The following is a 26,906-nucleotide window of genomic DNA, read 5'->3' on the forward strand; positions in this document are numbered from 1 at the left end:
TAAATAAATTACTCCACACAGGCAGCTGGTGGAATAAAAAAAAAATAATGCTTAGGCTAGTACCCTTTGGGGGGAAAAAGTGGGTACTATATTTAAACAGGATTGCCTTTTGTAAGGAGATTTCAGACATTTTTACATTTCAGTTCTAAGATGTGTACAGCTGCTGCAGATGGTCTTTGTATTTTATATATATAGCATGGGTGGGGGTTAAAAATCATACGCCTTTATAATAAACAAAACCTGTCTAAATATCTATTTGCCAAACAGACTTAAAAAGAAATTTTACGCAGTTCAGAAAGGGGAGTTAGGCAAGCAGAGGCCGAGATGGCGAGAAGGACGGGGGAGGAGAGGCGGGGGCACCTCCTGCAGGGAGGAAGGGGAGCTAGCCACCTTTCCCTAGGAAGGTGGACAAGGTTCTGCTTCCTCCTGTTGGCACGGGTGCTGGCACGGGCCTTGCCTTCGGAGGAATTTGAACCACCGCTGTGTGTGCGCGCATGCGTGCCTGTGTATGTTGTTTCTTCCCCTGAAGTTAAACATCTGATTGTTTTAATTCACTTTTGGAAGACAGGTAGTAAATGTTAATTTTAAAATATTCTCCACTCTGCACAGTTGCCTTATCAATAGTCGGTAGGGACTGCTCTGAACATCTTTAATAACTTTCAAAAGCAATTTTGGGGTGCGAGTACGTATCTTTAACTTCTGTGTACAGAATACTGACATACCAGTGTATATATATGTGTGTGTGTATATATATATGTACACATTTTCAAATTTTAATTTCTGTTCACCATTTAAAACAAGATACTGTTAATGCCATTTTGGTGTTGCAAGAGTAGAAAAACTACCAAGAAGCTTATCTTTTTTTGTCTGTTTCTAGAAAACGTGCACTATTTTGGCTGTTACTGGCTGTTGTATCATGACTTTTGTACTACACTGTAAACCACGCGGGAGGAAATACGAAACGCTGGTTGATATGGTTAAAGCGTACCTCCAGTGTCACAAACTACTGCGAGGTAGAGCTTATTGTAGACTTTAGCGATCATGGTAGTACAACTTTACTCACCGTTTACTGCCATGTATCGAAGAAATTTCTTTCATTCCAGAAATGCATTGGAAAGTGTGTGTTTGTGTGTATATGTATACCCAGGCCTGCACGTGTGTTCAATGTGCACCTGCCTGCAATACCACTTTGATATTAACTGCCTTGTATTTTTAATGAAAATGTAGCAAGTGGGGCAAAGGTTTTGGCTTACTCTCAGACGGGAAGACATTAAAACCAAAAAATTTCTAACGTGTACTTAAGCAAAGGATGAAATCTTCAATTTGCCTCTAACATAAGAGAGAGAAATCTGTACCTCAAATTGCTCTAGGCAGTAGGTTTCTAATGCTGTTGCTGTGATGGTTTAGAGTTTGCTATTTCAACTGAAACTAAAACCTTTGTGCCTGATAATGATTTATTGAGTAAAGTAGCAGTGCCAGGAAGATTACGAAATCCTGATGCTGAGTTGTGAATGTGAAGTAAATTAGACGAAATAAAAGTTCATACCTTTCCACAGCAAACTTCAGGCGGTTTTCTTTCACCTCCTCTAACAAAAAAAATAGGGGGGGGTGTTTGTTTTTTCCAAGAAAAGCAGGGACACTGTGCTGTAGAAAGATGATTAATAAAGATGTGCAAATGATCTTAATTTCTGGCTACGTTCTATTACAGCGTCTGCTGTTTGTATGGTAAGCAGAATTTCAGGAAAACTTACTCAGTATGAGGATGAAGACTCCAGAGAAAAGATGTTGGCTCTGTGCTGAAATTGAGACAAACCCACAGGATTTTGGCATCTTAAAAGAGCACTCATCCTTTTGGGTCCATTTCAATTGACTGACTGATTTCTGAATGAGAAAACACAGCAATTGATGTGGGGCAAAAGTGACTATAATGAATGACACACCGCAAATGAGTGCGGTGATCTTGGCACTTGCACTGTCTACTCCCAGAAATATTTCCCCTTTATAGAGATAATACAGATAGTCACAACAGAAGGAGCTGTTAAATTATCCTTTTAGACACGGCAGCACATTAAAACAGCATTAAAAAAAAAAAGTTTTATGCCTTACTCTATGCCATCGTTGACGAGCTGTATTTTTTTTATATTAAAGCGAAAAACTGAAATACGTAATATGAAGTGGGGAGAGTTAGAGAACCACGCTGGTCCTGACAGTCCTGGAAAGGCACCAAACGTGCACCTTGTGAGGAAACGTGCACAACATCGTGAACTCGGGCTACATGGGCAACATGGAAATGATCAGGACTTGATGCACCACATTTTTTATTGTAGAGGATGTTCTCAGCTGGTACCAGTGTGATTGCAGCTGTTTCTGGGCAAAAACCCTGGATTACCTTTCATAGAATAAGTTATGAACTGTGTATAGAAGAGAAGGGCTTGCTTCTTTTGAACACAAAGTGACATCGTGAACTCGGGCTACACCGGCAACATGGAAATGATCAGGACTTGATGCACCACATTTTTTATTGTAGAGGATGTTCTCAGCTGGTACCAGTGTGATTGCAGCTGTTTCTGGGCAAAAACCCTGGATTACCTTTCATAGAATAAGTTATGAACTGTGTATAGAAGAGAAGGGCTTGCTTCTTTTGAACACAAAGTGACATACAGTAAATCATACTGACAGTCTTAAGCTATTTTTTAGAATGTTTTGTGCTAAAAATAACTACAGTAACGTTCCAAGAAACCAGAATTTTAGAAGAAACTACTTTTAATAAGCAGCAGCCAGTACTGTGTGTCATGCCAGTTCCTTTAAAAACACCCAAGTTACCCACGTGATCAAGGCCTCTACTGTCAACTGAGGCGTTTACTCTTGCCTCCGACGGCTTGCACGTGACAAACTTCCACTGTGGCACCCAGCTTCTTCAGTTCACTCAGCCAGACTATCTGCTTGTGGGACAGGCGATCGTTGGGACCTTTCACTTCCACCAGCTACAAAGAAATGTGGATGATTAGTAGTGTGCCTGGGGAGGAACGGAAAGATCATTAGCTCCCACAGACGAATGTAAGTATTCTTTTATGGCTGTTGTGTGCAACAGAAGTAATAGAGATTTAGCACAACGGAAGGCCCAGGGGGTGCTAAATTATTAACCCATGTTCCAAAGTTTAAGAGAATGAAATATGATATCGTAAATATCCACCAAAACACAGACGGAGGCACTGGTGAATGAAGATACCACATACTCAAAAATCGATTGTCTGCAACCTCACCTGTTCCAGCTGATACTGAGAGCAACTTATTCAGGTGTTCTAGAGAACTAATTTCTGCTATCCAGCTGTGTTTTATAAAAGTGTAACAAGTTGCTCCAGCAGCTGAGATGTCCAATAGTCTTCTAGTACCTATTCCACTACCATGCAAGACACAAACCATGATTGTTTACTCAATTTTTGTAGCGGAGACATAGTTGTTGTAGTCTCATATATTCAAGTTTTTGTGTAAGTGGTGACATTAGCACCCCTTGCTAACAACAGTCAGAATGTGTATGATTGATTGCTAACAGCTGCTTTACAGTAGTTTTAATTGAAGACCTACTCTGCAACAATACCTAGCCACCTCTTGCTGTTTCTCATTACGCCCGTTAAAGCTACAGCAACATGTGATGAAATACCAGGTAAACAATCACCCACTACTTGCCATAGCCGCTGGGCAGATGAGCAGCAGGTTTAACTTCACCACAACAGGAAAATACAGTTTGTACGGGCTGACAACTGGGAGGCTTTATACCTAAGGGTAAGCTCAGCTGAGCGCTATTTCCATGATCTCCCAATATACCTTAAAGTGATTAGTGTGAGTACGCCACACGACCAGGTCAGGAAGTCCCCCTCTGCAATGGCGTAGATCTTTGGAAAGTTGCCTAAAAACACCGCTCAGAAACATTCCTCCAAGGCAAGAGACAAGGCTCTGTAAGAGAAGTTTTGGTAGTCGGCTTTTTTTTTTAAATGCCATTTCCCAGCTCTCACAGCAATACTCTATGGCCCCATGGCTTTTTGTTTAGTCACGTGTAACAAGAAACTTTAGATGTTATCTACAGCAATTTCCCTGCTGTGTTCCCAACTACTGTTGCAGGAAAAGTGACCCTATCAGAAAAGATAACAGTACTTGGGATTAGGGAGAATTGTGCTCAAGTCCCCACTCAATTCCTCCCTCCCACCACTCACCACCCGTCTTGGCTCAGTGCCTCAGTACAAACTGCGAGCACACTACGGCCATGTGTGACTTAACGGCAAGCCTAATCAGACGGCGCGTCCATTCTGGACAATAGTTGCTTACCTGAACTTGCTGGAGGGAAACAAAACGCCCCCAGCTAACTAGTGCTGCTGCTTTTCCCTCCTGAGCGGTCCAGATGTCAGCGATCAGCTTTGCCAGTGTCTCTGAGGAAGCTGTATGAAGCTGCTGGAGTCTGGCCTCAATGACATCCCTCCTGTTCTCATAGAAGCTGTCAGTGTATAAATCCAGGGGGAACGTCTGTATAAAAAGGTAAATACAGCTCTGAGGAGCTACCAGCAAAGCAGCGATTCCAAGAACCACAATGCCCTACTTCATATTTTTCTTATCTCAACTACAAAGTCACTCAAACACTGAGTCGATTTAACTTGAACGTGTCCATCACATAAACCTTTATTAAATGGGAAAAGATTTGCATATATTTTAACACCCAATGCCAGTGCAACAAACGCTGGCCACATCTTAGCCTGTGCTCTGTTGGTTTCTGACCTCTACAGAGAGGTTTCTTTTAACAGACAACAAAGAGCTAGCTGCTCGCCTAACTCTCTGAGCAGTAGTATTCTAGTCAGGACTTGGAATCGGTCTCAAGACTGCTCAGCTACAGTGAACAGTTAGTGGTGGGAAGAAGAAAGCAGTGATGAAACTGCCACCTAAAAGCAGAAAGCCTTATGCATAGCGCTGAACCCATTAGTGTATAAAGTCACTGCACCAATTACTCAATTTTGACCACGGCTGAAAAAGGCTATCACGTAGTAGCTGAGTGCCATTCTAGCTTTTCAAAATCAAAGGCAGAGCACAGAAAAAAAATGGCAAATTTCAGCCTTACACAAACTGCTGCCACAGCTAATCCCACAAAAATACAGCCTAGGAATGACTGAGAGAATCAGGTGCGAGCTTTCGGCTCATCCTTGTTCATGCCTGAGGCTCATGATAGCTTTGCTCTGCATTAATAAGTAAAATCTAGTTTTAAAAAAAAAAAAAAAATTTTGCAAATGAGCTGTAAATACTGAGCTTGTTATAAACATACAAGGGATGGTTTTTTTTTCTTTTTTTTTTAAGTAGGCATAATCTGCATATAAGATTATATAAAAGAAAATGTATTTAGAAAGGCAAGATCTACAGTAAATGGTAGTTTGCATTGACAAAGAATACCTGCTTTTAACACGTGACATTCATACAATTACAGCATCTTACAAGAACAGCAGATACGCCACAAGAAGAGTTATTACCAGTATTCGTATGCCCTTTGGAGCTACAGCAGTCCCCTTCCTGGCCTGCCTATGAGCCTGCAAGTGCCTTCAAGTCCCCCCTCAAGATTCCAAAGCAAGAAGGACAACCATATCTCAGTTCTTTCTGCAAGCAGTATTCAACCCAAACTTTACTTTGTCAGATGAATACAAGACTCAAGTAGTAAAAGACATTTCAAAGACTAGCCATTACTCTGTAGTAAGTTCCCTCTTTTCATCATTCAGTACTCTCCAAGGATATGACCGAGAACATACATACTTATAATCAAGTGCTCATGGCTTAAGAAATTATTTCAAGACATGACTGTGTACAGACTCATAATCCATGTCAACATAAAATAAAAAAAACAGGTTACACTTCAGATTAGTGCGACTCGTATTCATAGTTTTGAGTTTAGTCCTATTGGCCTAATAAATAATTGTACTCTTTGAGTCTCTAGATTTTCACATCCTTTGCTTAAGGGACTATGTAAGGATGGCCTTGAGGGAATGTATCATCTCCCTCTCTGCCAATTAAAAAGAGATATTTGTAGTGGTCACTAGTTAGGGAGACAGCCATCTCCAGAACCACCAGGTGGTTTTCGACTCAGCCACAAGCCTTTCTACTTCATTTTGGTGAGGAAAAATAAAGGAAACAGGATGGGGGTGGGGGGTGGGGGGGTGGGGTGGGGGTGGGGGAGAAAAGACAAGAAAAAAACTGCATGTTCCACTTCTAAAATAAGAAGAAATTTCTACCTAGGATATCGCATACTGATATAAACCTGTAATTTCTTACAGTACAAATAAATCCAGTTAAGGAAGAGGATGGCACTGGCTGGTCTACCTCTTGGCCAGGGTTCCAATTAGAAGCAGTGGGTGAAGGTGGAAGAAAGAAGACAATTGTCCAGCCTTTTTTTTAGTTCTACAACATTTGAGATGGCTTTTTAGGGTTTTCTTAGCAAATGTCACTAAAAGTGATCAAGTTTTCTAATTGCAATTATTAAAACTGCTTCTAGCTGTAATTTGTAGGACGTAAAGCATTTAGCTAAAAGCCACAAGTTCACCGGGAATCATTAATCTTAGGGTGTGGCGGGGAGTTGTTGTTGGGGGGGGGTGCAGTGTTGTTTGCTTGTTTCTTTCTTTGACAAAAAGGAAGGATGATTCCAAGAGCATAACCACGTTGGGGCGGTGCAGGTGGGGGTGTTAACAAACCTGAGTTTAACAATGTGACTCCCCTTTAAAGGCTACTGAAAAGAAATAGACTCTTTTTTTTTTTTCCTTTGTAATGGAATGTGTCCTCTTCAAATGAGATGAACACGGCTATGGTGTAGCAGTATTCTTCCACTGACTATAAAGGAAACTTTGACCAGTGAGTTCAGATACAGGACATACGTATTTAGCCAGATGAATACCACCCTATCTGACAGTCAATCCAGACTTACATAGCAATTAGTTACCGAGGAGCCCTTTAGTAACAAGCCCAATATAACAAATAATAAAATCAAGCAAACACCAAGATCTGTCTGGATAGTCCCTCAGAATAAAATGTTAAAATGTTAATCTAATCCCGAGTAAGATTTTTAACATGGTTACAGAGTCTACAGCAACGGGCAAAACAATTAACTAAAGGAAGCCTTTCAATACTACCTGATAGGAATTTCTGAAAACGTCAGGTATGTCATCCATGAAAATGATATCCCACATTAGAATACCATACAGCGTAATAAATGTTGAGCCTTCCCCATGAATACCTAAAGGGCAAAATTTAATAAAAATAATTGAAACATTAATTTCTACAGCAATCTCATACGAAGAGGTACTAAATCATCATGATCCAAAACAGAAACACGGTTCAGGTTTATGCACAGCTGAAGTCAGTATACATTACATTACAGCATCGAGTTGTAAATGCAGTTTATTACTTCCACAATTTGCTAATGCTTTCGATTTCCAGGCTAGTGGCCTTCATTTACAGCAGAGGATTAAACTACTATGCCCTGACATGAATAAGGTTTACTGTTCTAACTTTAACAATTTTTAATACACAAAATTTTTAAATTTTTACACTAAAAAGTAACATATTAATAACAAAATGTTTACATATATGAAAATGTTTTATAGTATACATATACACTTACATGTATACATACATATATGTGTATGGAGCTATACATATACATAGACGTATACATTTATGCATATATATATATACATACGTATGCTGCAAAAGGCAATCACTCATCACCAGATCAATGCCCAGGCAGTATACTAAAAATGTAATACATTAATAACAAAATGTTTGTATATATATATATAGAAAACCTTTTCTATTACATTTACATATGCACGTACATGTATATATACACAGATACACATACGCATGTATGTATACATGTACATATACATGTAATATAAACAATTTTTTAATATATATCCCCTATATATGGGATATATACATATCCATATGTATATATGTTCATACATGTACGTGTTCATACACATGTATGTGTATGAACATATATACGTATGTGAACATAGGAAGACACATCTGTCTATCTATCTATAGATAGACAGATAGATAGATGACCATCAGGAAACACTTTTTCACTGTGAGGGTGACCGAGCACTGGCACAGGCTGCCCAGAGAAGTTGTGGAGTCTCCATCCTTGCGGATATTCAAAAGCTGGACATGGTCCTGGGCAATTGGCTCTAGGTGGCCCTGCTTGAGCACGGGGGTTGGACAGAGTGACCTCCAGAGCTCCCTGCCAACCTCAACCATTCTGTGATGTATATTCTGTTATTAGTCTATTAGTGCAATATATTATATATAATATGTAATGTTACATATAATACCTATAGATAATAGAATATATGCTATATGCTATTATATTATATGTAATATATAGTATGGGGCGGGGAGAGAGGGAGGGAGAGATCGCGCGAGCGCATGCATTAGTGTGTATATATAGTGCTGGCCTGGGCATTGTGTTCCATTAGGCCTACCACTAAATCACCCATGGCCATTGTGTGCTCAAAATCTGTACTGAGCCACTGAGCCAAGAAGACTGATTGTGAGTGGGTGGGAGTGAGGAATTGAGTGGGGACTTCAAGCACAATTCTCCCAAATTCTAAATACTGTCACCTTCCCATTTACCCTTTTCTAATATGGCCACTTCTCCTGCAACAGTATTTGGGAATATATCGATAATATAAAATTATATTAAAATACGTATTTTATATAAAAATATAAATTTTATCTTAAAAAATAACATGCCTACGTTTATTATTATTTGTCCATGGCTTTTCAAAGCTCTTAAGTTGTAAAAATATATGAACAACTACTAACAGAGTTGAAAATCAAACCTTTTCAAAAGAAGTTGCTAACTGTCTTGCTATGGTATATACTGTTTTCATGTCCATCTAGTACCAAAAATCAATGGAAGTTTACCTTTCCTTAATGACACTCCCTTAAATGACACTGCTAGCATTTTACCCCTAACAAATAAAATAGCTGTTCGCTGATAAAAAAGGCAAAAAGTGAGTGCTTTTTCTATGGAGATAAAGAAGAAACGTCGGGTTTTTTCCTAACACATTTCAAAACCACCTTAGGTATATGAAGGCAGCAAATAATCAAAGGCCAGGAAGTAGGTCAGGTGGAAAATGCGTATTAGAGCATTTTGGTAAGGAAATTACATATCAGAGCCATTTGGGAAGGAAACAGAATCAGACTAAAAACTGGTGTAATGGAATCAGCTAAAACTGGTCTATTAACTAAACTGCTTAGTAAATTGGTTCTTTACTCCCACGGTTACTTTACTGTACCAAAAAAAAAAGTTACTGTTACCCTGATCAAAACCATTCTGCCTGTAATGAGTTAACGCCAGCTCCTCAACTGAGCACATGACTGTGGATACACTGAAGTCTTCGCCTCCTTCTTCATCACCAATATCCTCCATTAGAAATACGGATTTTCCCATTCCCATCTGAGGACACATCTTTCCTTTGATTGTAACCTGAACATATTAAAAGAACTAGTTACTTTCCAGCATCGCATTTAAAAAGCTTTAGCCTAGGTATTTGAATCTCTCCTAAAACACACATTCCTCCTTTTCAGTTTTCTTAAAATCAGAACTAGACTTGTTTCCAAAAATCAACTGAATAAAACTTAACCTGCCATTCCCTTGAAATCATTCTGTTTAGCTTTTATAAACTGGCAAATTTTTCAGGAAAAGAACGTCTAGCAAAAATGCTGGGCAGATGGGAATGTAGTCTTTCTATATGCGGGACCGGGAAGAAAGAATACAGATAACTGAGGAGACTGATTCTGGACTGAGAAAAAGAAGGGCTGTAGGGAGATATGCAGTGACGAGGCCGAGAAAGAAAGTGAGGCTCTGCTCTGACTTTGCCCAGATACAATTATCTTTGCAATAGAAGGGAAAAGAATAAGTTAAAAAAAATCCATTCCAATATGATGCAAGCGCATCATATTGCGTATTTGCATAGTGCATATTTAGAGTGCATAACTCCCAAGGGTTACTAAAAAAACATTGCATTTTTTGAGCCATTAATCTAAAGCTGACAGCATGCTAAGGTTACTATTACTTTTCCTTACACGCAGAATGCTCGGCCTGAAGACACCAGAGGCAATGCACTGATTTGATCCGACTCTTCAGACAGAAAGGTTCTGAGAGTGTTGCTGCTAAATTAGTGGAGTTTATAGCTGATCAGATTCGTAACGCATATTCAGTAAAGCAATGCAAATTAAATCAGTGTACAGCTGACTACCTTCAGCTAAGAAGCTGACCATTTATTAAATAAGTAGAAATATTTGTTTACAAGAGGCTTTTGTTTTAGAAACACATTTGTATTCATTTTCCTGCAGCACAAATAAGTCAGAGGCTGGTGCACAGCACGTAACAACAGTCTCCCAGACTATTTTTTCTTGTCAGAAGAAAAAAGACCTCATGAGTTGTTATTTCTCAGAAACCACCAGCAACTTCACTTACATGCGTCACATCCTCCACAGGTATGACTGGCAGATCATGCAACAGGCATCTGAACTGCTTGCAGCTTGGCGAGTCTCTGATTCGTAGGGCCCGCTGGTAGAGAGAGAGACGATGCCCAGTACGTACAAACGGGTCTGCCAGCCCATTTCTAATGCAGTCAATGGCCTAGCAAAGAGCAAGGTAACAAGCAATAATTCAGAAAGACCTAGGCACATCTGTCTCTTCTTACTAAGCCCAAAAGACCAATTGATTTAAGGAGCACAAAAACGTGAATGTAAAAACCAGCATATAAGACAGGGCCACCTTTCTTACTTATGTACTGAAGTTCTAACTAGTAAGTAATATTTTGCACTAGTAGGCCTCTGGATTCAAATTTGCACTAGTACAGTAAAAAGAAATTACTCTCCATTTGTACCGATCAATATAAAGTTAAGGAAGTATGAATTCTACATAAGTGACCAGAAAAAAGAGTTGGCTCTAAGGTAAATCAGTTTAATATTTTTAAGCCAGTTTCTTAACAGCACGTAATACGGAAACAGAAGGACCAGATCAGTTGTGCAAGAATGTACATACAGAACAAATTTTAGAGCAATGCACTACTGCACCGAAGAACATCCAGGGTTAAAAATGGACTCAAAAAATTAGTTCAAATCATGGTTCTGACATACTCTCTTTCTGTGACTTGAGGAAGGCACTTTGTCCTAATTTGTAAATAAGGAACTGAGACTAACTCTTCCTTTGTACGACTTCTAATTCCAAATCTGGAAAAAGCTTGATACGGGGGTATAAGATGCAGAAGAGACAACTGCAGACGCTTGACAGCCTATGATATTATTTCCTTTTAACAGACTTAGAGAATTAAAATGCAACACAAAATATGAGCATTTTAATCCCAATTCTCAGTAGCCTTAGTGAGGCAAGGAAGCAACACCAAGGAAAAAAAAAAAGTCATTCTTTGCTTATTTTAAATAACTCCACAACTGCTACTGTTCCTGGACTTAAAACTTTTTTTTAGCTCTATTTTTCATTGCCAAATTAGTCAGGTATCTTAGGTGTGTTTAATTAGATTGGTCTTCTTTGTCTCTTAGTTAAAAGCTGATTTTCAGTCTGCCCATACTTCATTGTGACCTGAACAGTCCTACAGAGTTTAATTTTCAATCATTGACAGTATTTCTCCTTTGTATGTAACAGACAGGAAGAATGGACATAATCTCCTGTACTTATAAATCCTCAGACAGCAGCTGATACAACTAACACCTGCTGTTTCTTGCACGCAAAATTCATGGAACTGCATCTGAGCCCTAAAATGAGTTAAACAGTGGCTCCTACGCCTTGTGGCTCTTGAAAAGAAAGTCTGTGAAAAGCTGGTGCTGGCTCACAAGGAATTCAAAGGCACAACCTGTACTGCAGCTTGCAGTTTTCTCTGGTTCCTTTATATTCTGCTGCAGAAATCTTTCCAGAGGTGCCAGAAAGTTCTCCAGAGATTTACAATAAACCTTGCACATAATCCTTGCCATTCCCTCGTGGTTATTGTTCTCTCATTCGGCTACATGCCAGCTAATCACTTAGGAAACTCAAAGACCGCTCACCATGTACACAGTGTTTCTAAAAGCCTGAACTGCATCATTCAGACTTGAGACTGGCAAGTTTACCCACTGCACAAATAATGTGTTTTGCTTGTACGAACACACCCTACTGGTGTGTGTGTCCTACTGGAAAGGAAGAGGGAAGAGGGAAAAGTTTCAGCAAAAGCTAAGATTACCTCAAAACCTCTTCTCCCCTCCTCTGCCTTCTGAAGAGAATTAAACAGACCAGGACGAACAGAGCCTGTAATACACGCTATCTAAAATCATTAATATTATTCTTCACCAGTCTAAGGGTGGTCAGTTACAGTTTCTCCTGTAGGACCACGGAAATAGTTTAAATTTGCTGTTAAAGACTGATAACCCTGCCAGAGCTGTGCACAAGTAACAGATTAGAAATGGGGCTGTCTACTGCTTACCCCTTACAATAGAAATCCCACACCAAAACTGGTCCAGATACAGAAGACAACCTTCTCCCCACTGGCAACAGTTAGCCAAGGACTTAATTATCTCAATTTTTTGTTTGAAAACATTAAAAAACTCCTTCCGTCATGTTTGTTTTTTTCATTCCAGATACGGCCTCATCATGACTCAGGTTCAGAAGCAGAAGTGTTTACTACAAGAAATTTCTCTGCTTCTCACGCGTTAGGCAAATTTATAAGGCATAAGAGCAAGGAAGCTGCTGCCTGATAACTCCATACAATCCTTCATGCCAAACAGTGTTCTTCTATGCAACAGAAACCAAGGATGAGGGTACGCTCAATATTCAATTTCTTAGGAGAAACTGGTTGCCTGACCTTGGGATTCCTACCAATATCTGCAATTTTAGGAGATCCTACCCCGCTGTTCTTTTCATATGAAATATTTTTTAAAAATGTTTTCAGACAATGACTGCAGTGTTTCCAGCTTTACGGCACGCAGTTGTGAAAATACCTTCTTAGTGTTTTTCAAGTGCTGATGTAAATTCAGAGCTAGGCGATCCCACCATCGCCCTCTGCTGTCAGTACAATACACATCCTGAGACAGAAGAGTCTGCAGCTCCTGCACCGCTTCCTGCAGCAACAGGATTATATCTTTATTAATTCAGTTAGAAAACCAAGTTGAAGTTCCATTATATAATTAGCTTGTCACTTTCCATTCTAATTACTGGGTACTATAAAACTTCGTCTCTGCACAATTCAAACCCCGTTTTTATTCCAGCACCCAATGTATTCAGGTGCATGAGTATATCTTAAAAACTCTATTAGAATAGAGATATTTTTATGTAAACTTAAAGGTTAGCTGCCAAAAACACAGTATTTTTGTCCTTTCTGTATTCCCTATTGTATATGAAAAAGACCTGAATATTACTTGTTGCCTTTTTGCAGAGGCAAAGTCTTTTTCAGAATAAATCTGGTTTGCTTTAACTGTAAGTCAGAGGCCTTTGGAGATGTTAGCTCCTAAGGTGAAGAGGCAGGGATTTCAGAGAAAAAATTTCTTCCAAGATTATCTTATTTAAAAGCAACAACCAAATCTAGTGAAACACAGGTATCTTCAAATAACGCAACAACAATGTCTCAGCAACAGTCTTACGGTATATTACATATGGTAAATCTCCAAAGTATAAGCAGAAACCAAAACAATTTAAAACTTTCTAAAGCAAGAAAAAAGGCTGTTTTTCCTTAAAAGTAACCAGTTAAGAGAACTGCAGCAAGTCCTGGCAAACATTATCACCATTTTCCAGCCACATCAGAAATGTAAATTGATGTACAATGCTACATTAAATACGTATTCCTATTCACTTCACCACTTTACCTCATACATGTGAAGTCTCTGCAAAATTTCAACACCCTGAGAAAGGATTCTTGTATACACCCAGCCAACTGTGAAATGTCGCAGATACTCAGGTAAAATTCTGTGATAGCTGAAAGATAAGAGCAGCTCAGATCAATTTAATGACGGCAATTTAAATTCTTAAACTCTCTTACTAAGAATACTTACACCTAAAGCATTTACAAAAAATAAATGCCTTATATATCAAACCTGAACTGAACTGAGTATCCCAGCTGCAAAGTCAAGAACCAAAAGGTAAGAAAATAGTTTAGCTGAAGTAGCAGGTGCAAGCTGTGCTTGCACAGCATATTTTGGTTTCAACAGCAGTGGAATTATTAACTAATAATTAACTAATAATTTGTAAAGCAAACCAGTAAGTTTTACATCAGAAGCAAAACAATTTATTACATCATGTTTTGTTACTGCCAACTTGTTCTCCTAAGTCAGAAGGTTAACTTCAGAAACACAGCTGAACAAAAGAGAAAGGCTAGAACAGGAATTTCCTGCTATAAAAGAAGACTAAAATCTTTTGGATAGGCACCTCTATGCTTCAAGACAAAGTCTTTTGAATGTCTTATTGAAATGAAAATAGGTTTTTCCACTGTCTTCAGTGTGAAATGTTACAGACCTCCAAATGACCCTCTATGAATATTATTTTAAATCAGTTGCCGTGAAAATTAATATAATGTCAAACATAAGGCTTTAACTTTCGGTGTATCACTAAGCCAGAAAACAAAATAATTGAAAGAAAAATTGATGAAGGATGCTTCAAAAACAATACACGTTATTTCAGTTCTCAAATCTTTAGTAACGCTTCCTGAATGACACCCCCTTGGAAGTCTGAATAGATGAATAACCCAGTATGTTTTCCCATAACGTTTGCAACATTCTTTTGTTCACAGTGAATTTTAAATTCTGCTTATTGCTATTTGTCTAAAAGCCATAAAAACAAATTATGACAAGGGAAAAATAAGGCTCTTGTTCTCCTGCATTGGCACATAGAACAGCAATGTTTTAGCACTTTATCCATGCCTACCAATTCATTCCCAAGGTTTCATAAAAAAGGCCTTTTCATATAATCACTTAAAAACTAAACGACCAACCAGGAAGTTCAAAGCTTTCAAGAACATTAAATCTTATAAATTTATCAGGCTTCAATAATATCACTAGTCTATAAGCCTCTCTCAAAAGGAAAAGTACCAAAAGTAAGGTAACACACTTAATAGTTTCATATGAACACGAGGCTAGTTTCCAGTTTGCTACCTCAAAGAGGGGTGATTTTTCAGTTCGTTCCAGGTTTCTTTAGCACACATATATAGATGATTAGCTTCTTCCCAGTTCCCATTTACCATTGCAGTGGCTATATCATTTGACAGATGAGCAGCAGTTGCATACCTAAGGGAAAAAAACATAGTAACTGTATTAGGCTCAAAAAGCATTTATAGTTAAAAGAAATCAATTCCTCCATACAATACCTTTTAAAAACTCCCTTCCAGTCTCCAAAGACATTGAACCATGCAGCCAACTTTATTCTTAATCTTGTAGGATCAGCAGAGTTTACACTAGCAGGGTACTTTATGTTTAAAATTACTTATAAACTAGAGAATGTATTTTTTTGTTTTGTTCAGAGTCCATTCTAATAATCGTCACAGCAAATGAAGAAACAACTTTCATCAGCAGATGATCATGAAGCAAATAAATACGCTATTTTGGTTCAAAATGCAAGACACTGTGAATTACAAGTCCTACCTAAATACAAAAATGCATTTAAAATCATTGCAAAAGTGCACTTCTACCTATTTACACCTGGAGTTCTACATGATGAATTCTTATTTGCCTACACAAGTGCTGCAGTAAAGCTTTTCTAGAAATAAACAGGCTTCCAAACTGCCAAAGCTCCCCCTACCTGATAAGATCTTCTCTGTCCCGGAAGACCTGTGTTTTCCTATTTACAGTGTAACTGGGGAATACCATACGCCCCATGTTTACCATAAGGAGTGTGGAGAGCTGGCCTTGACCAGCACTACCAGCTTCTTCATCCTCTATTGACTCAGACAGTGAAAATAGCAGCAGAATTCGAGAAAAGACAGCCCGAGGGCCTTTACAGACCCTGACAGATTTTCCAGCCAGGTCCTTCACCCTGGAAGGACAAATAAAATGATTATAACAAATGGTTTTTACCATCACTTATAAAAATTCAAATACACGGAATGAAGTATGAGAATAATTTTGTTTTCAAGCCAATTAATGTGTAAACTTGATTTTCATTGAAAGAAGCAGCTTGAGAAACTGTATAGTGCATGTAACTTCTAGTGAAAAGCCAAAGAAACGCATTAACTAATAAAAAGTTTAAGGCCCAAACTTAAAGCAGAATAGAATTGGAACTAACTGCCCTTTGGGTGCAGCCACTCCTGTTGCTATGCCAGGCAGTACCGAAAAGCAACAAGATGTGGTTTGCTGTTAGGGCAATGTTTACAGACCACAATTTGAGATCCCTTGTTTAGGGTATCATCTCCATTAGCACATCTTCATCCAGCCTTTTCATACAAGACAAGATTTCTGTTACTTGTCCACAGGACAGCACAGATTTAAAACAGGATTTTCTCTGATCTCATGGGGTAACTAGTATTTCAGCTGTCAACTACAGTGAAGAGCATTACATTCCCAAAGTTGATGTGGCTGAGCAAGTAACTATCAGCCTCTTTTCTTGGAGTAGAGAGTAAGCCAGCACCAAGGACTTTTTTGGAACGTAACTCATCTTCCCAGGTTCCTTCCCATTTCTTGAACACATTTTTTTCTAGCCTTCCTTTGCATAGTGTAAGCCAGTATTCGGAAAACAATTTTGTTTCTGTTAGAGATATTTATACAAATTATGCATCATGCATCGTCATGTAGTTCAAATATCTAGCATCAAAGAGAAAAAATAAAATTTCAAGTGATACAAAATATTTTCATACTGAAGTTTTCTATACCTGGATTAGAATTAGGAAACAACCGCAACTCCTTAAATTAAAACATCCTTACTTATCACAAAGTCCCAACATCCTCTAACACAAGATAATCATGGCTGTGGCTATGATCACTTCACCTGTTTTCCTGCAGACCAGATGAAGTGCAATGCTACTGGAGACAATGACACCAGTGTGAAATACTGTTTTTAACAGAATGGGAACCACTAGAGCTCCTGTTGTATTTTGAAAACAACAAAGACCAAGTAAAACTATTTTAAAGAAGCTAACCGTACTATGCAAACCTCCCAGTTGCGAAGCTCTGCAAGCCCAGCACTAAGCTAGCATTAGGCCTCTCTTTTGGCATAAGGAAAGAAGACCTTACTGATTGACATAATAATAATTCTTCATGGACGGATGATTTTAAAGTTCTTCCAGTACTAGGCCCCTTTTATACAAGGAATTTTGTGGAGAATCATGTGACAGATTTCAGGGGGGAGTATTTGTCCAATAAACATAGCTATGCAAAACTTGACAAAGCTTTGTATCTCTCTCATTTGAAAAAGAATACCACAGGAAAGACAAATTATGTCATTGAAGCAAACGCAGTACATACTGATGTCTGTCAGCTTTCTACCCAACCTGCATTTTGTACAGAAAGGATTCCACAATTACTGGGTTCAGACCCTAGTTCTCCAGCCTACTAGACAAGCAACCTTTGTTTATATGCATTATTATTCAAACAGTTACTTTTTGGTATTAGTTACTAAGAGAGGTAACTGCGTAAGAAAGCTTATAAACTCCAGAACTGACTTCTACCCTAGCACCAGTACCCTGGCTATTACTTCAGTTCATACTCCTAGACTTTTTGTGGATGCTCTAGCTACAGATCCAGCCCTAAACACCAAGAATGGTAATGCTGTAATCACTCCTATTAGGGCAGAACGACACCTTAAACCTGAATCTGGACTCCAGAAGACCTGGAAGTGAAGGGGATCTGATATACACAGCTGTGATAGCCACAGTGAAAAAATTCACAGGACAGCAAGAACACTTTCTCAAGAAAACAATCTTTTCCCTTTAAAAATATTGCCAAAAAGGAGGCTCTATGCTAAAGTACAAAGTCAATCAGGAAAAAAGACATTATTGCTCCCCTGTAATTCTACATCAGATGACCTTCCCTATGTCTTCCTAGATGTTTTTCTGCACCGATTTTGCTTTAAATAATTCAGAAATGTTTCTCTGTATAACTGAGTAACTTTGGAGATAGATAATCAAGCCCACAGCTGAAAAGCATGACATAGTTTAAAAAAAAAAGTCTAATAGGGCAAATACCCTTCTGTTTGACCCACTGTGAATCAAAATTTAATGGTGCCCTTTTTTATTTAAAAAATTACTAAATACATTCCTCTCTTCAAAAGGCAGCTAGATTGAGTCCTTTGAAGCATAACTTACATTCACCTGCAAAATTTAACTATAAACAGAGTTACCTTTTTAAAATCACTGTCCCAATACCAGCCTGACTCCTGCTGAAGACCGAACGTTGTTTTGCCAACCTCAGAAAATCATCCACAAGTTGCTGTTTCTGACCATTTGGGTTTGGCAAGTGAAAGATCTTTGCCAATGTTTTTAGCTCAGGGGCTGAAAGCAAATCCAAACCTTCACACAGGTCTTCCAGTTCAGATTCTAAAAGTAAAATGATCCACATAAATTCATTATGTGCTATATATATACACTCAAGCAACAGCTCAAAGTACAGTACATTCATATAACCCAGTACTAATGATTTAGATTTTTCAAATGTATTATTGATGCTAGCTGGTTCAGCTTGAAATTCATTTTCTTCACAGGTCCAGTCTGAAGGAATAGGATAATCAGAAACTTCAAAACTTTGCAACTTCAAAACAAAAGCAAATATAAAGAAATTCTTCTGAGTTACAAAAAAATGCTGTTCAGAAAAACTTGTCTTCCTTATGATTAAAACTTTGCCCAATGCAAAAAAATGTGCTGCCAGGGAGCAGCAAGAGCAGAGCTGCTCGACAAGGGGGAATGAACCAGGAGTCAAAAGTGACCACAGCACTGACAGGGTCCTCACCAACCCTGCTGCAGTCCCACCGTAAATGAACAGAATGGGCAGAGCAAAAGTCCCGATAACAGATTCTACTGGCAGCCCCAGAAAAGGCATGATGATGAATCAGGTCCAGGGTCGATCCAAGAGATGAGCCGGACATAAGACTAGAGACCAGACTACAATTTACGTCTGAGATCCATCCACAGTACATGGCCACAGACAAGACTGGAAACAAACACCTGCAGCATTGGTTGGAGGTCCAGCCAGCCAGGGACGGACAAGGCCAGGGACAGGGTGCCTGCAAGACAGCTCAGGGCAGTACTGAAGGATATTAAGTAGAGCTCCTGGACCACTGCAGAGGCTGCGCAGGTCAGGCTCTGAGATGAGGCTGGTGAGGGCAACTAAGGCCTATTGTTGCACCTACAGCCCTGACATTTATTTAGCTCTCCCTGTTACCTAATTTGCACTAACTGCTTGTATTCTAATGCAACACCACACAACTCATCTACCTGAAACCTTTATTCTGCTCCTTTAATTCTCTTCTCAAGGCACAGACAAGCACATAGTGCATTAAACTCTAACATGACACAACTGCAGATTTTATTTGTAATATTTTGAACATTTACTAATGCTGGCCATACCTGTTTGCAGAAATCTGGCTCCAGCCAGTTCTTCAATTATTGGTGACAAATCCATACTTATCTCTCCATACTCTATTTTGTTCACCTTTAACCAGTTCAGCTTGCGTTGAAAAAGTCTCACATATAACTTCTGCCCACCAACTGCAAATTTTATTTAAAGCAGGGAAGGATAAAAAGAAAATTAAATTCTAAAACATAGTACTATGCATAATCACTACCTTACCTAGAAAAATTACTTTGATGAAGATATCCTCTAAAACACATTTTAAATCTGCCCATGTTCTACAAGCAGACTTGGTAAAATACCAGAACTTACCTTTCCAAGTAATTATTGCTCATTAGAATCTTTAAGTTTTGTAGGTAGAATATTATTACAATGTATTTTGTAGGTAATGAACATTGCTAAAATGCATCTTGGACATGCTTACCCTTTAAGAAAGAATTTGTTTTCCAGGAAAACACAACTTCATTTTTCAAACTCTGCATATCATGATGTTAAATAGGTCTTTTTGCTTTCTTTAACACTCATTCAATAACCAACTATTTGATGTTGGGGAACAAAAGAAGCTGTAGTCTGACAGAATGATTTCATAATCACAGAATACCTCTCTGTGTAGCAGTCTTCAGATTCTTATTTTTTCAAAGATAAGTTTAATTCTACTAATATATCTACTGGAAAAAAGGGGGAAAAAACGCCTATTGATTTGATTTTTATCAGGGAAGTGCTCTCTTAAAGTACCTTTTTAAAACACACTTAAAATACTAACAATGCTGAAATTCAACAAAATATCTTATTAAATCTTAGCTGACAATAGTCTAGCTATTGTTACTACATTCAGCTCCCTTTTGAATGCTTAATTCATCCCTCATTAACTTCTAATTTTTTTATCCCTGTCTGCTGCTGCTTAACTGAAACTGATCATTAATAAAAACAGACACTGAAACACTACCAGACCTCGATATACTTAGGAAATGGTTGTTAACTTTTACATGCTTATTTAACTCTTCTCCTGTCCTTAAAAAGACTTGTTCAGCCTTTTTTTTTAATAGAATGTTTCCAGGATCAATTCACTGAGAGAACTACATTCAGAGGCATAAGCTTGTCATTTTCTCTGTGGGGTTATAACTTCAACTCTGAAGTCTGTCTCCAGTTTTTACAGCTCTGGAAAATGGAAAGAGGTGGAGTAACACATGACCATCCTTTCTGCAGACGACGGAAACTGACCAAACTAGGGCTGCAATTCAGTAAAGGCATGTGAGGACTGCTTTCTCTCTACAGGATTTGAATGACAAACAGAAGAATAAAATGGTATCGCGCAAGTATAATTGCTTCTTAAGCGTCCTGTTCTGCAGTACATTACCTTTGAATGTTTGGGGGATTTTTTTTTCTTTTGTAGTTCTTAAGAAAGTTTCAGGTGTATCACTGAAATAAAAAAATTGCTCTAAGTTGAAATATTATCAGCAAAAAGATGCAGATGTTAGAAAAGTTCACCTTCTATGAGTCATTAAACGCAACAGAAAAAAAATACATTATATTTTCTTGTTCAGTTTTCTGTACCTCAGTTCCACTGGTGACTATAAATCAGTTTCTCAGATACGATTTTTCTGTTGTATAAAAGTTGGAAGGAGGATTTCACAAAGTGTATTAAGTAGTGTCACTAGAACTATGTGCTTGCATTTAAGTTCTTCCAACTGCAACATGTGGTGAAACATGGAGAATACAAAAAATATTTTTTTAATATTACACCTAAGTTCAGACAGATCTCATCTTGAGCACAAAGCCTGACATTGCAGTGCAGATTACTTGTTATGGATACACCTCTGCTTTTCCCTACTTTTATTTACTGTTTCCAGTACTTAAAAAATTGTCAGTGCTCTACATCCAACGTAAAGGCCATCCACTTTTGAGAAAACTGGGCAGGAAGGAAGGAAGGATTGCTTCAAATTTAATCCTTTTAAAAATATCATTCCTTTCATAATAAGCATTAGAGACAACTCACTGAAGAATGGTAGACATTTTAGCAGAAAATAATGAAATACTGGAGAATACCTATGTTCAAGCAACTTTATAGTATTAAGCACGTGTGTGGGTTTTTTTGTGTTATGATACCTGTAAAGACAACACTTCCTTGGGTAGAAACTTCTAATGTGGAACAGATAACCCATCTACCTGAACTTTTAAAGTATTCTGTCTAAGATTTCTTGAAAGTAAAGATATCCATCTCTCACTTGTCCAGAATTCATTATCTGTTCACTTAATGCTATCCGACCACTTCTCATAGCTGGAATCATTGCATTTTTCCTACCCTGCAAAGAGAGATTGTTTTATTTGTGACTCTAGCAGTCAGTGCAGACATGGATTTATCAGCACCGCTTTGCAATAATTCTTTCTGTATTCTGAACACCTGTGAGAGGGGAATACTGCAATCACACTACTGAAAGAGAAACAAGCACTTCCTTTATTTAACAGAACAAGTTGCTATTACTGATCAGTGTTGTACTCATCCAGAGAAGGGAGTGTGGAAATAAGGAAGCTGTATCTTGAACATCTCTTTTAGTATTTGTCAAAGTAGCCAAAGCCTGCATCCACTAATGACCGAACTGTAAGTTTATTCCTAGATCTTCTTTGGATGTAAATGATACGCATCTACTGCTTGCCTCCGAGAGCCAATAACAAGTTTTGTTGCTTACATTCCATTCTTTCTTTATATATTCCTGTTTTAGCTATCACAACATAAACAAGGCATTATCAAGCTCCAAGATGTCACTGTATACACATTTAGCCGGAGAAAGTTAACTATTTTAATATTCTTATGGCCTTGAGTGCACCAATAGGCTCTGCAACCCCACCCCAGCCCCCGCAGGTTTGGCTATTTGTGTTCAAGGTCAGCTCTGACACAGTGCAGCTGTGTAAGCTGGGCTCAGGCTGCTGGGAAGAGCTGTGTGAGGCTTTGTCAAGGCCTCCCCCCATTCGCTTGGGAGCTGTATTTAAGCTCAGGCTGGTGGCCTGCACTTTTGCTTAAGCTCTGCTGTGGTGTGCTAGTGCCTAGGCTGCCATCTTGTTACTTGGCTTCACCTTGCACTTGCCTCGTCACTATGGACTCGCCTGAAGACCTGCCACCGCTGGAGCATGGCTGACCGCAGTACTGGCACCGGATCCACTCTGCTCTTCTTCTTTGGGCAAAGTGGGCTTGTGCCCCTTGCAGGTGAGGAGAGGATCTGTCCCCTGCCTGCCCTGCTGTCCCCTTTGGCTCCTGGCTCATTTTCCCATGCAGAGCAGTCTGCTTTTGCTGCTCCCTGACAAATACAGTTCTATGTTATGATCTCATCTTACAATATTCTCATAACTTGTGTTAGTACTATTCTTTAATTTCTTTAAATGTTTGGTGTTACTGCATAGTTATAATTATTACAATATAATCTGTAAGAGCTTAACTGTGACCAGGTAACCACTGCAGAAATGCCTGTGTAAGTTTAGAGCCCTACTTCTTCCTCTGGAGTTTCTTCACCTTTTTAGCAACTATCTCTTAAGGTGGTTTGAGTCAGCTCAGCTGATTTTTCCACTACGAAGAATGTTCATATGGTCCTTTCTAGCTGCTAAATTTTGGAAGCAGATCTTAAGTCAAAAAAGACATTTCTGAGATTGTTCCACCACAGTTTAAGTACTTCCTAGAGAAACAGATATGCACTCATTCAACTTTTTTAAAGAACTGAGATTGTGAACTACTTATCAGGGCTATATTTCTTCTTAAAAAGTTCAAGCCAACACTTGTCTATTTTTGTCACTCAGTATCCTGTATTAAAAACCTTGTGATGCCAATACACTAACCTAACCTCATTCTATTATTCTCCACATCCATACAAGTTATTAGAAAAACACTTACTGAAAGTCTCCTCTGTTGGCCTTGGAAAAAATTCACATTATTGCTAATCACAAGTCATGACTTTGATATTCTCTTTTGTAATGTCCTGTAGTGTCAATCCACAGTATTGTTTGGAACTTCATGGAAACCAACATTAAGGGACTAAGTGCTCTGAACAGCTAGAACAGTTTTCTTCCACTTTGCAATGGGGAAACAGTCTAAAGACTGTTGTACACAGGTGCAGAAAAAATGAATATAATCTACAGAGAGGGAAGACCAAAATACACAACAGTTTCACACAGGGAAATACTATTCTTTAGTGTGATAAACTTTACAGCCTGCTAGTTAAGCCAAACTCAATGAATATAATACATTAAGTGCAGCCTGTTTCTGATTTTTTTTTTTTATTTTTACCAGCAGGTATGTATGCAACTGTCACTTTCTTATGTTCAGCTCAGATGCATGAACTGAGCTCATATGAGCATATATCTAAAATACTTTGTCAGGCAACTGTATATTACCATAGTAGCTTAAAACAATATAAATGGTTATGCCTGCAATACTCTGAGATACAAATTTTCTTGTATAAGTTGTCATAAGCTTATTTCCATTTTGATGCTCCAAGTTTGCAGCTCAAGTGCTGGTAAAACTACTCTTAATTACAGTTCAAGACATGTTATAAACATAGATAAAAATTTGGAGGGTTAGTTTTAACTTGCATCACTTCTGCCATGCTTTTACTGTAAAACTTATGTGAGTATAGGAATCAGACGTGTCTGCTTTGAATCTTGTCTAAATGTGGAGGGCTTAAATCTCCAACATACTGGTCCCACTGAAATTAATGAGAGTTAAAAGTACTAAGCAACCTACAAGAAAATGACTGTTTAATTAGTAACTGGCATTCTAAACACTGACTAATAATCATAGGGGTAACCATGGATTCACACCAAGCATGGAAGTAATCTGTAAAAGTGCTGAATCAAAGCTCACAAATGCCACTTCAGAAGTATTTTTTTCAAGGTCTGTGTATCCAGCACAGGCCTCTTCATAACCCCATTTTGTAGAATTCCCCCACATAATAATCATCAAAAGCTTGGTGTTAATTGATACTCTCTTTCTGTGCTACGAGTTTCCTTCCTTGGAAACATGTTTAAATGCAGCAGCAAGTTGATTTAAGATTCTAAAAAATAGTAATAAAACAGTAAAAAAAGTATTCCAAAAAACCAAATATACATAATCATTCTCTCCTTATTTCTTATAAGTCTCCACTATTTATAACCTTCCATTAAAGCAACATTAGGAAAGTTTACCTACAAGAAGCCACAGAGGGACACATCTGAGAAAAAGGAGCTTCTTCGCTTAAGGAATTTATCAAGTTAAATTGCCCATTGGTATAACACTCTTCAGATAAAACTATGTAACAGTTCTTGCTACAAGAGGTAATGTAACAATATATTAAAAAAAAAAGATACCTGATAATTTGCAGAACTTGGTTATAATGTTCCTATCTTGCTCATCAAAGAGTCTGACATCATCTTCATTCTCCAAGACTGCTCGCAGCACCACTAAAAAATTCTGGAGGTAATATGGGTGCCCAGGAGAGCTGGGCACAGAGCTAACCTCATTTATTTTGTCTAAAATGTCCCCAATGGAATTTTGAAATTCTACCTTTTCCACAGTTTCTGACAAAGTATGATTAATCTCATCTTTAAAGTCTTCATGAACTTCCACAGGAAGTACCTGTACATCACCCTTGCTAAAGCAATTTTGTGTACCACAGTTCACTTCTGTCTTGGAAGAAGGAATAACCTGAATGCGAGGCTGAGCCTTGACTTCCAAACTATCGGCCAGCTCTGCTGAAGTATAAATGGCTAGATGTGTTTCAAATTTCTCAGGACTAAGTATCACACCTTCAGACCTGCTTTCTGTTTTGGTGCTCCTTGTACCAATTGGTAACCTTTTGCCATTAATGCTATCAGCTGGTAATGGTACCTGAACAATATCTACAAGGTCTTCTCTGTTACATTTTTTTATTTCTTCTTGAAATTCAGGTTCCTTCTTTGAAAAATTTTGTCCCTGGTGCTCTCTCTGAGCAAGCTGATTTTCTTTCTGAGAACTATGCCCAGCATAAATCTCATCATCATCCAGTGCTGCAGCACTTTTGCACATATTGTGAACAGCTGGAGGTGAAGAGTCGATCTCTTTATACAGGATTTGTTTTCCTCCCTGGATATGTCGTCTTCTGGACAGTTTAGATGACAAGCTTCCCAAAGAGACTATTCTAATTGTTTGAGCCTGTGGTTCATTGTTAACACTACAGACTGAACTATTATTGCTAAAATAAGGACTAATCCGTTGTACTGCACTCCCTTCTGTTTTCAATAAACTGCTTTTGGAAGGACTTGTTTCTAGATTTAAGAGGTTTTTTGAAAAATATAAGCTGGAATTATTGTTCACATTTGCAGCTGGGGGACTCTCATTCCTAAAAGCGTTGAGTGTTGAATCAATGATGCCAATCTCACCATGGTTTCTCTGACATGTTTCATCCATGTGCTCATTTATTCTGTATCTTGGTACCATTTGCCCACAGGTGGGACAGGTAATTTTGGCAGGGGGAACATTGTTAAAAAAGGAAATAATAGAGGAGGATGCTGAAGGTATAGATGGTGTCCCTTCACCTTCCACACTTTTTGTTGTTCCTTTTTTTTTCTTATTTTTACTGAGTGACAAACTTATTCGGGATCTTTTAATTTCTGAAGACCTAGCTTCTGCCATTGCAAAACTTCAAAGCATTTACATGGCACAGGCAACTTCATTCAGGCCATATTTCCTTATTCTGCAATGCATAAAAGAAAAAAAGGACTTTTCTTGGCTTTGCATTTTCCATCTGTAATTCTCTGACGTGCCTTCAAGAGAAAAAAAAAAAGATACTGAAAGATCTTCTAAAGTACCAAATGCAACCACAATGAACGGGGAGAAGAAAAAAAAAAACCCTAAAAGTGGAAAAATCAAGCAATCCTGAACTGCTACAAGGCAACTGTCCCTTCACCTGCTCGCTAGGCAGGCAGGCAGGCCGGCCGTGATGTCGTGTTGAGCGCCGCGGCTGGCTTCACGGGAATGGTTTAGAAGATGGAAACGCTACTGCGCACTTTGACTATTTAAACGCCACGTTCACTTGCTGATGTAAATGAAAACTTGAGAGAAAACTCAACGTGAGGACATAGTCAAGTCCTCTAATTTTTGTCGTTACCCCGTTCGCCATGTATAGGCACGCTGCTTTTCGGTGCCGACCATCCCCCTCCGCAGAGCGCGCGTACCGAGCACGGGCGCAGCGTCTCGCAGCGCACTTGATCGCCCTTGTGGCGCTGCGGGAAGGCCGAGGGCGTCGCGCCGGCCGGGCCGTGCTCTCCCGGGCCCGTTCCGAGCAGGCCACGCCGCTCCGGGCGGCGCAGCGGCAGGGGAGCCCTCGATGCGTTCC

The 26,906-nt window shown here is 38.7% G+C and overlaps 1 protein-coding gene across 3 annotated transcripts; it reads right to left on the minus strand.

The window, feature by feature from the left end:
- Positions 1 to 2,515: 2,515 nt before the first annotated feature.
- FAN1 (FANCD2/FANCI-associated nuclease 1) lies at positions 2,516 to 26,348 on the minus strand. Of its 3 annotated transcripts, XM_009280328.2 has the most exons (13): positions 24,901 to 26,348; positions 19,566 to 19,706; positions 18,344 to 18,539; positions 15,812 to 16,045; positions 15,169 to 15,300; positions 13,888 to 13,996; positions 13,027 to 13,146; positions 10,511 to 10,675; positions 9,349 to 9,517; positions 7,152 to 7,255; positions 4,324 to 4,518; positions 3,826 to 3,954; positions 2,517 to 2,984 (listed from the first exon to the last, which is right to left on the minus strand). In XM_009280328.2, exons 1-13 carry the CDS (start codon positions 26,201 to 26,203, stop codon positions 2,847 to 2,849), a joined length of 3,135 nt encoding a protein of 1,044 aa, XP_009278603.1. In that variant the 5' UTR covers positions 26,204 to 26,348; the 3' UTR covers positions 2,517 to 2,846. The 3 variants fall into 3 exon arrangements, with proteins under 3 accessions (XP_009278604.1, XP_009278605.1, XP_009278603.1); XM_009280329.2 differs by lacking the exon at positions 13,027 to 13,146 and having other exon boundaries at positions 2,516 to 2,984; XM_009280330.2 differs by lacking the exon at positions 3,826 to 3,954 and having other exon boundaries at positions 2,516 to 2,984.
- Between the last annotated feature and the right edge of the window lie 558 nt (positions 26,349 to 26,906).

Source organism: Aptenodytes forsteri, unplaced genomic scaffold, assembly GCF_000699145.1.
Source record: "Aptenodytes forsteri isolate BGI_AS27 unplaced genomic scaffold, ASM69914v1 Scaffold83, whole genome shotgun sequence".
Lineage (NCBI taxonomy): Eukaryota > Metazoa > Chordata > Aves > Sphenisciformes > Spheniscidae > Aptenodytes > Aptenodytes forsteri.

Excerpts from the sequence above, each read along its gene's own strand:
- FAN1 (XM_009280328.2), bottom strand. The coding sequence starts at position 26,203 with ATGGCAGAAGCTAGGTCTTCAGAAATTAAAAGATCCCGAATAAGTTTG. Across the intron at positions 13,997-15,168 it reads AAAAATCACCCCTCTTTGAG|CTATCACAGAATTTTACCTG; the intron begins GTAGCAAACTGG and ends CTTATCTTTCAG. Across the intron at positions 7,256-9,348 it reads GCAGAATGGTTTTGATCAGG|GTATTCATGGGGAAGGCTCA; the intron begins GTAACAGTAACT and ends TTTGCCCTTTAG.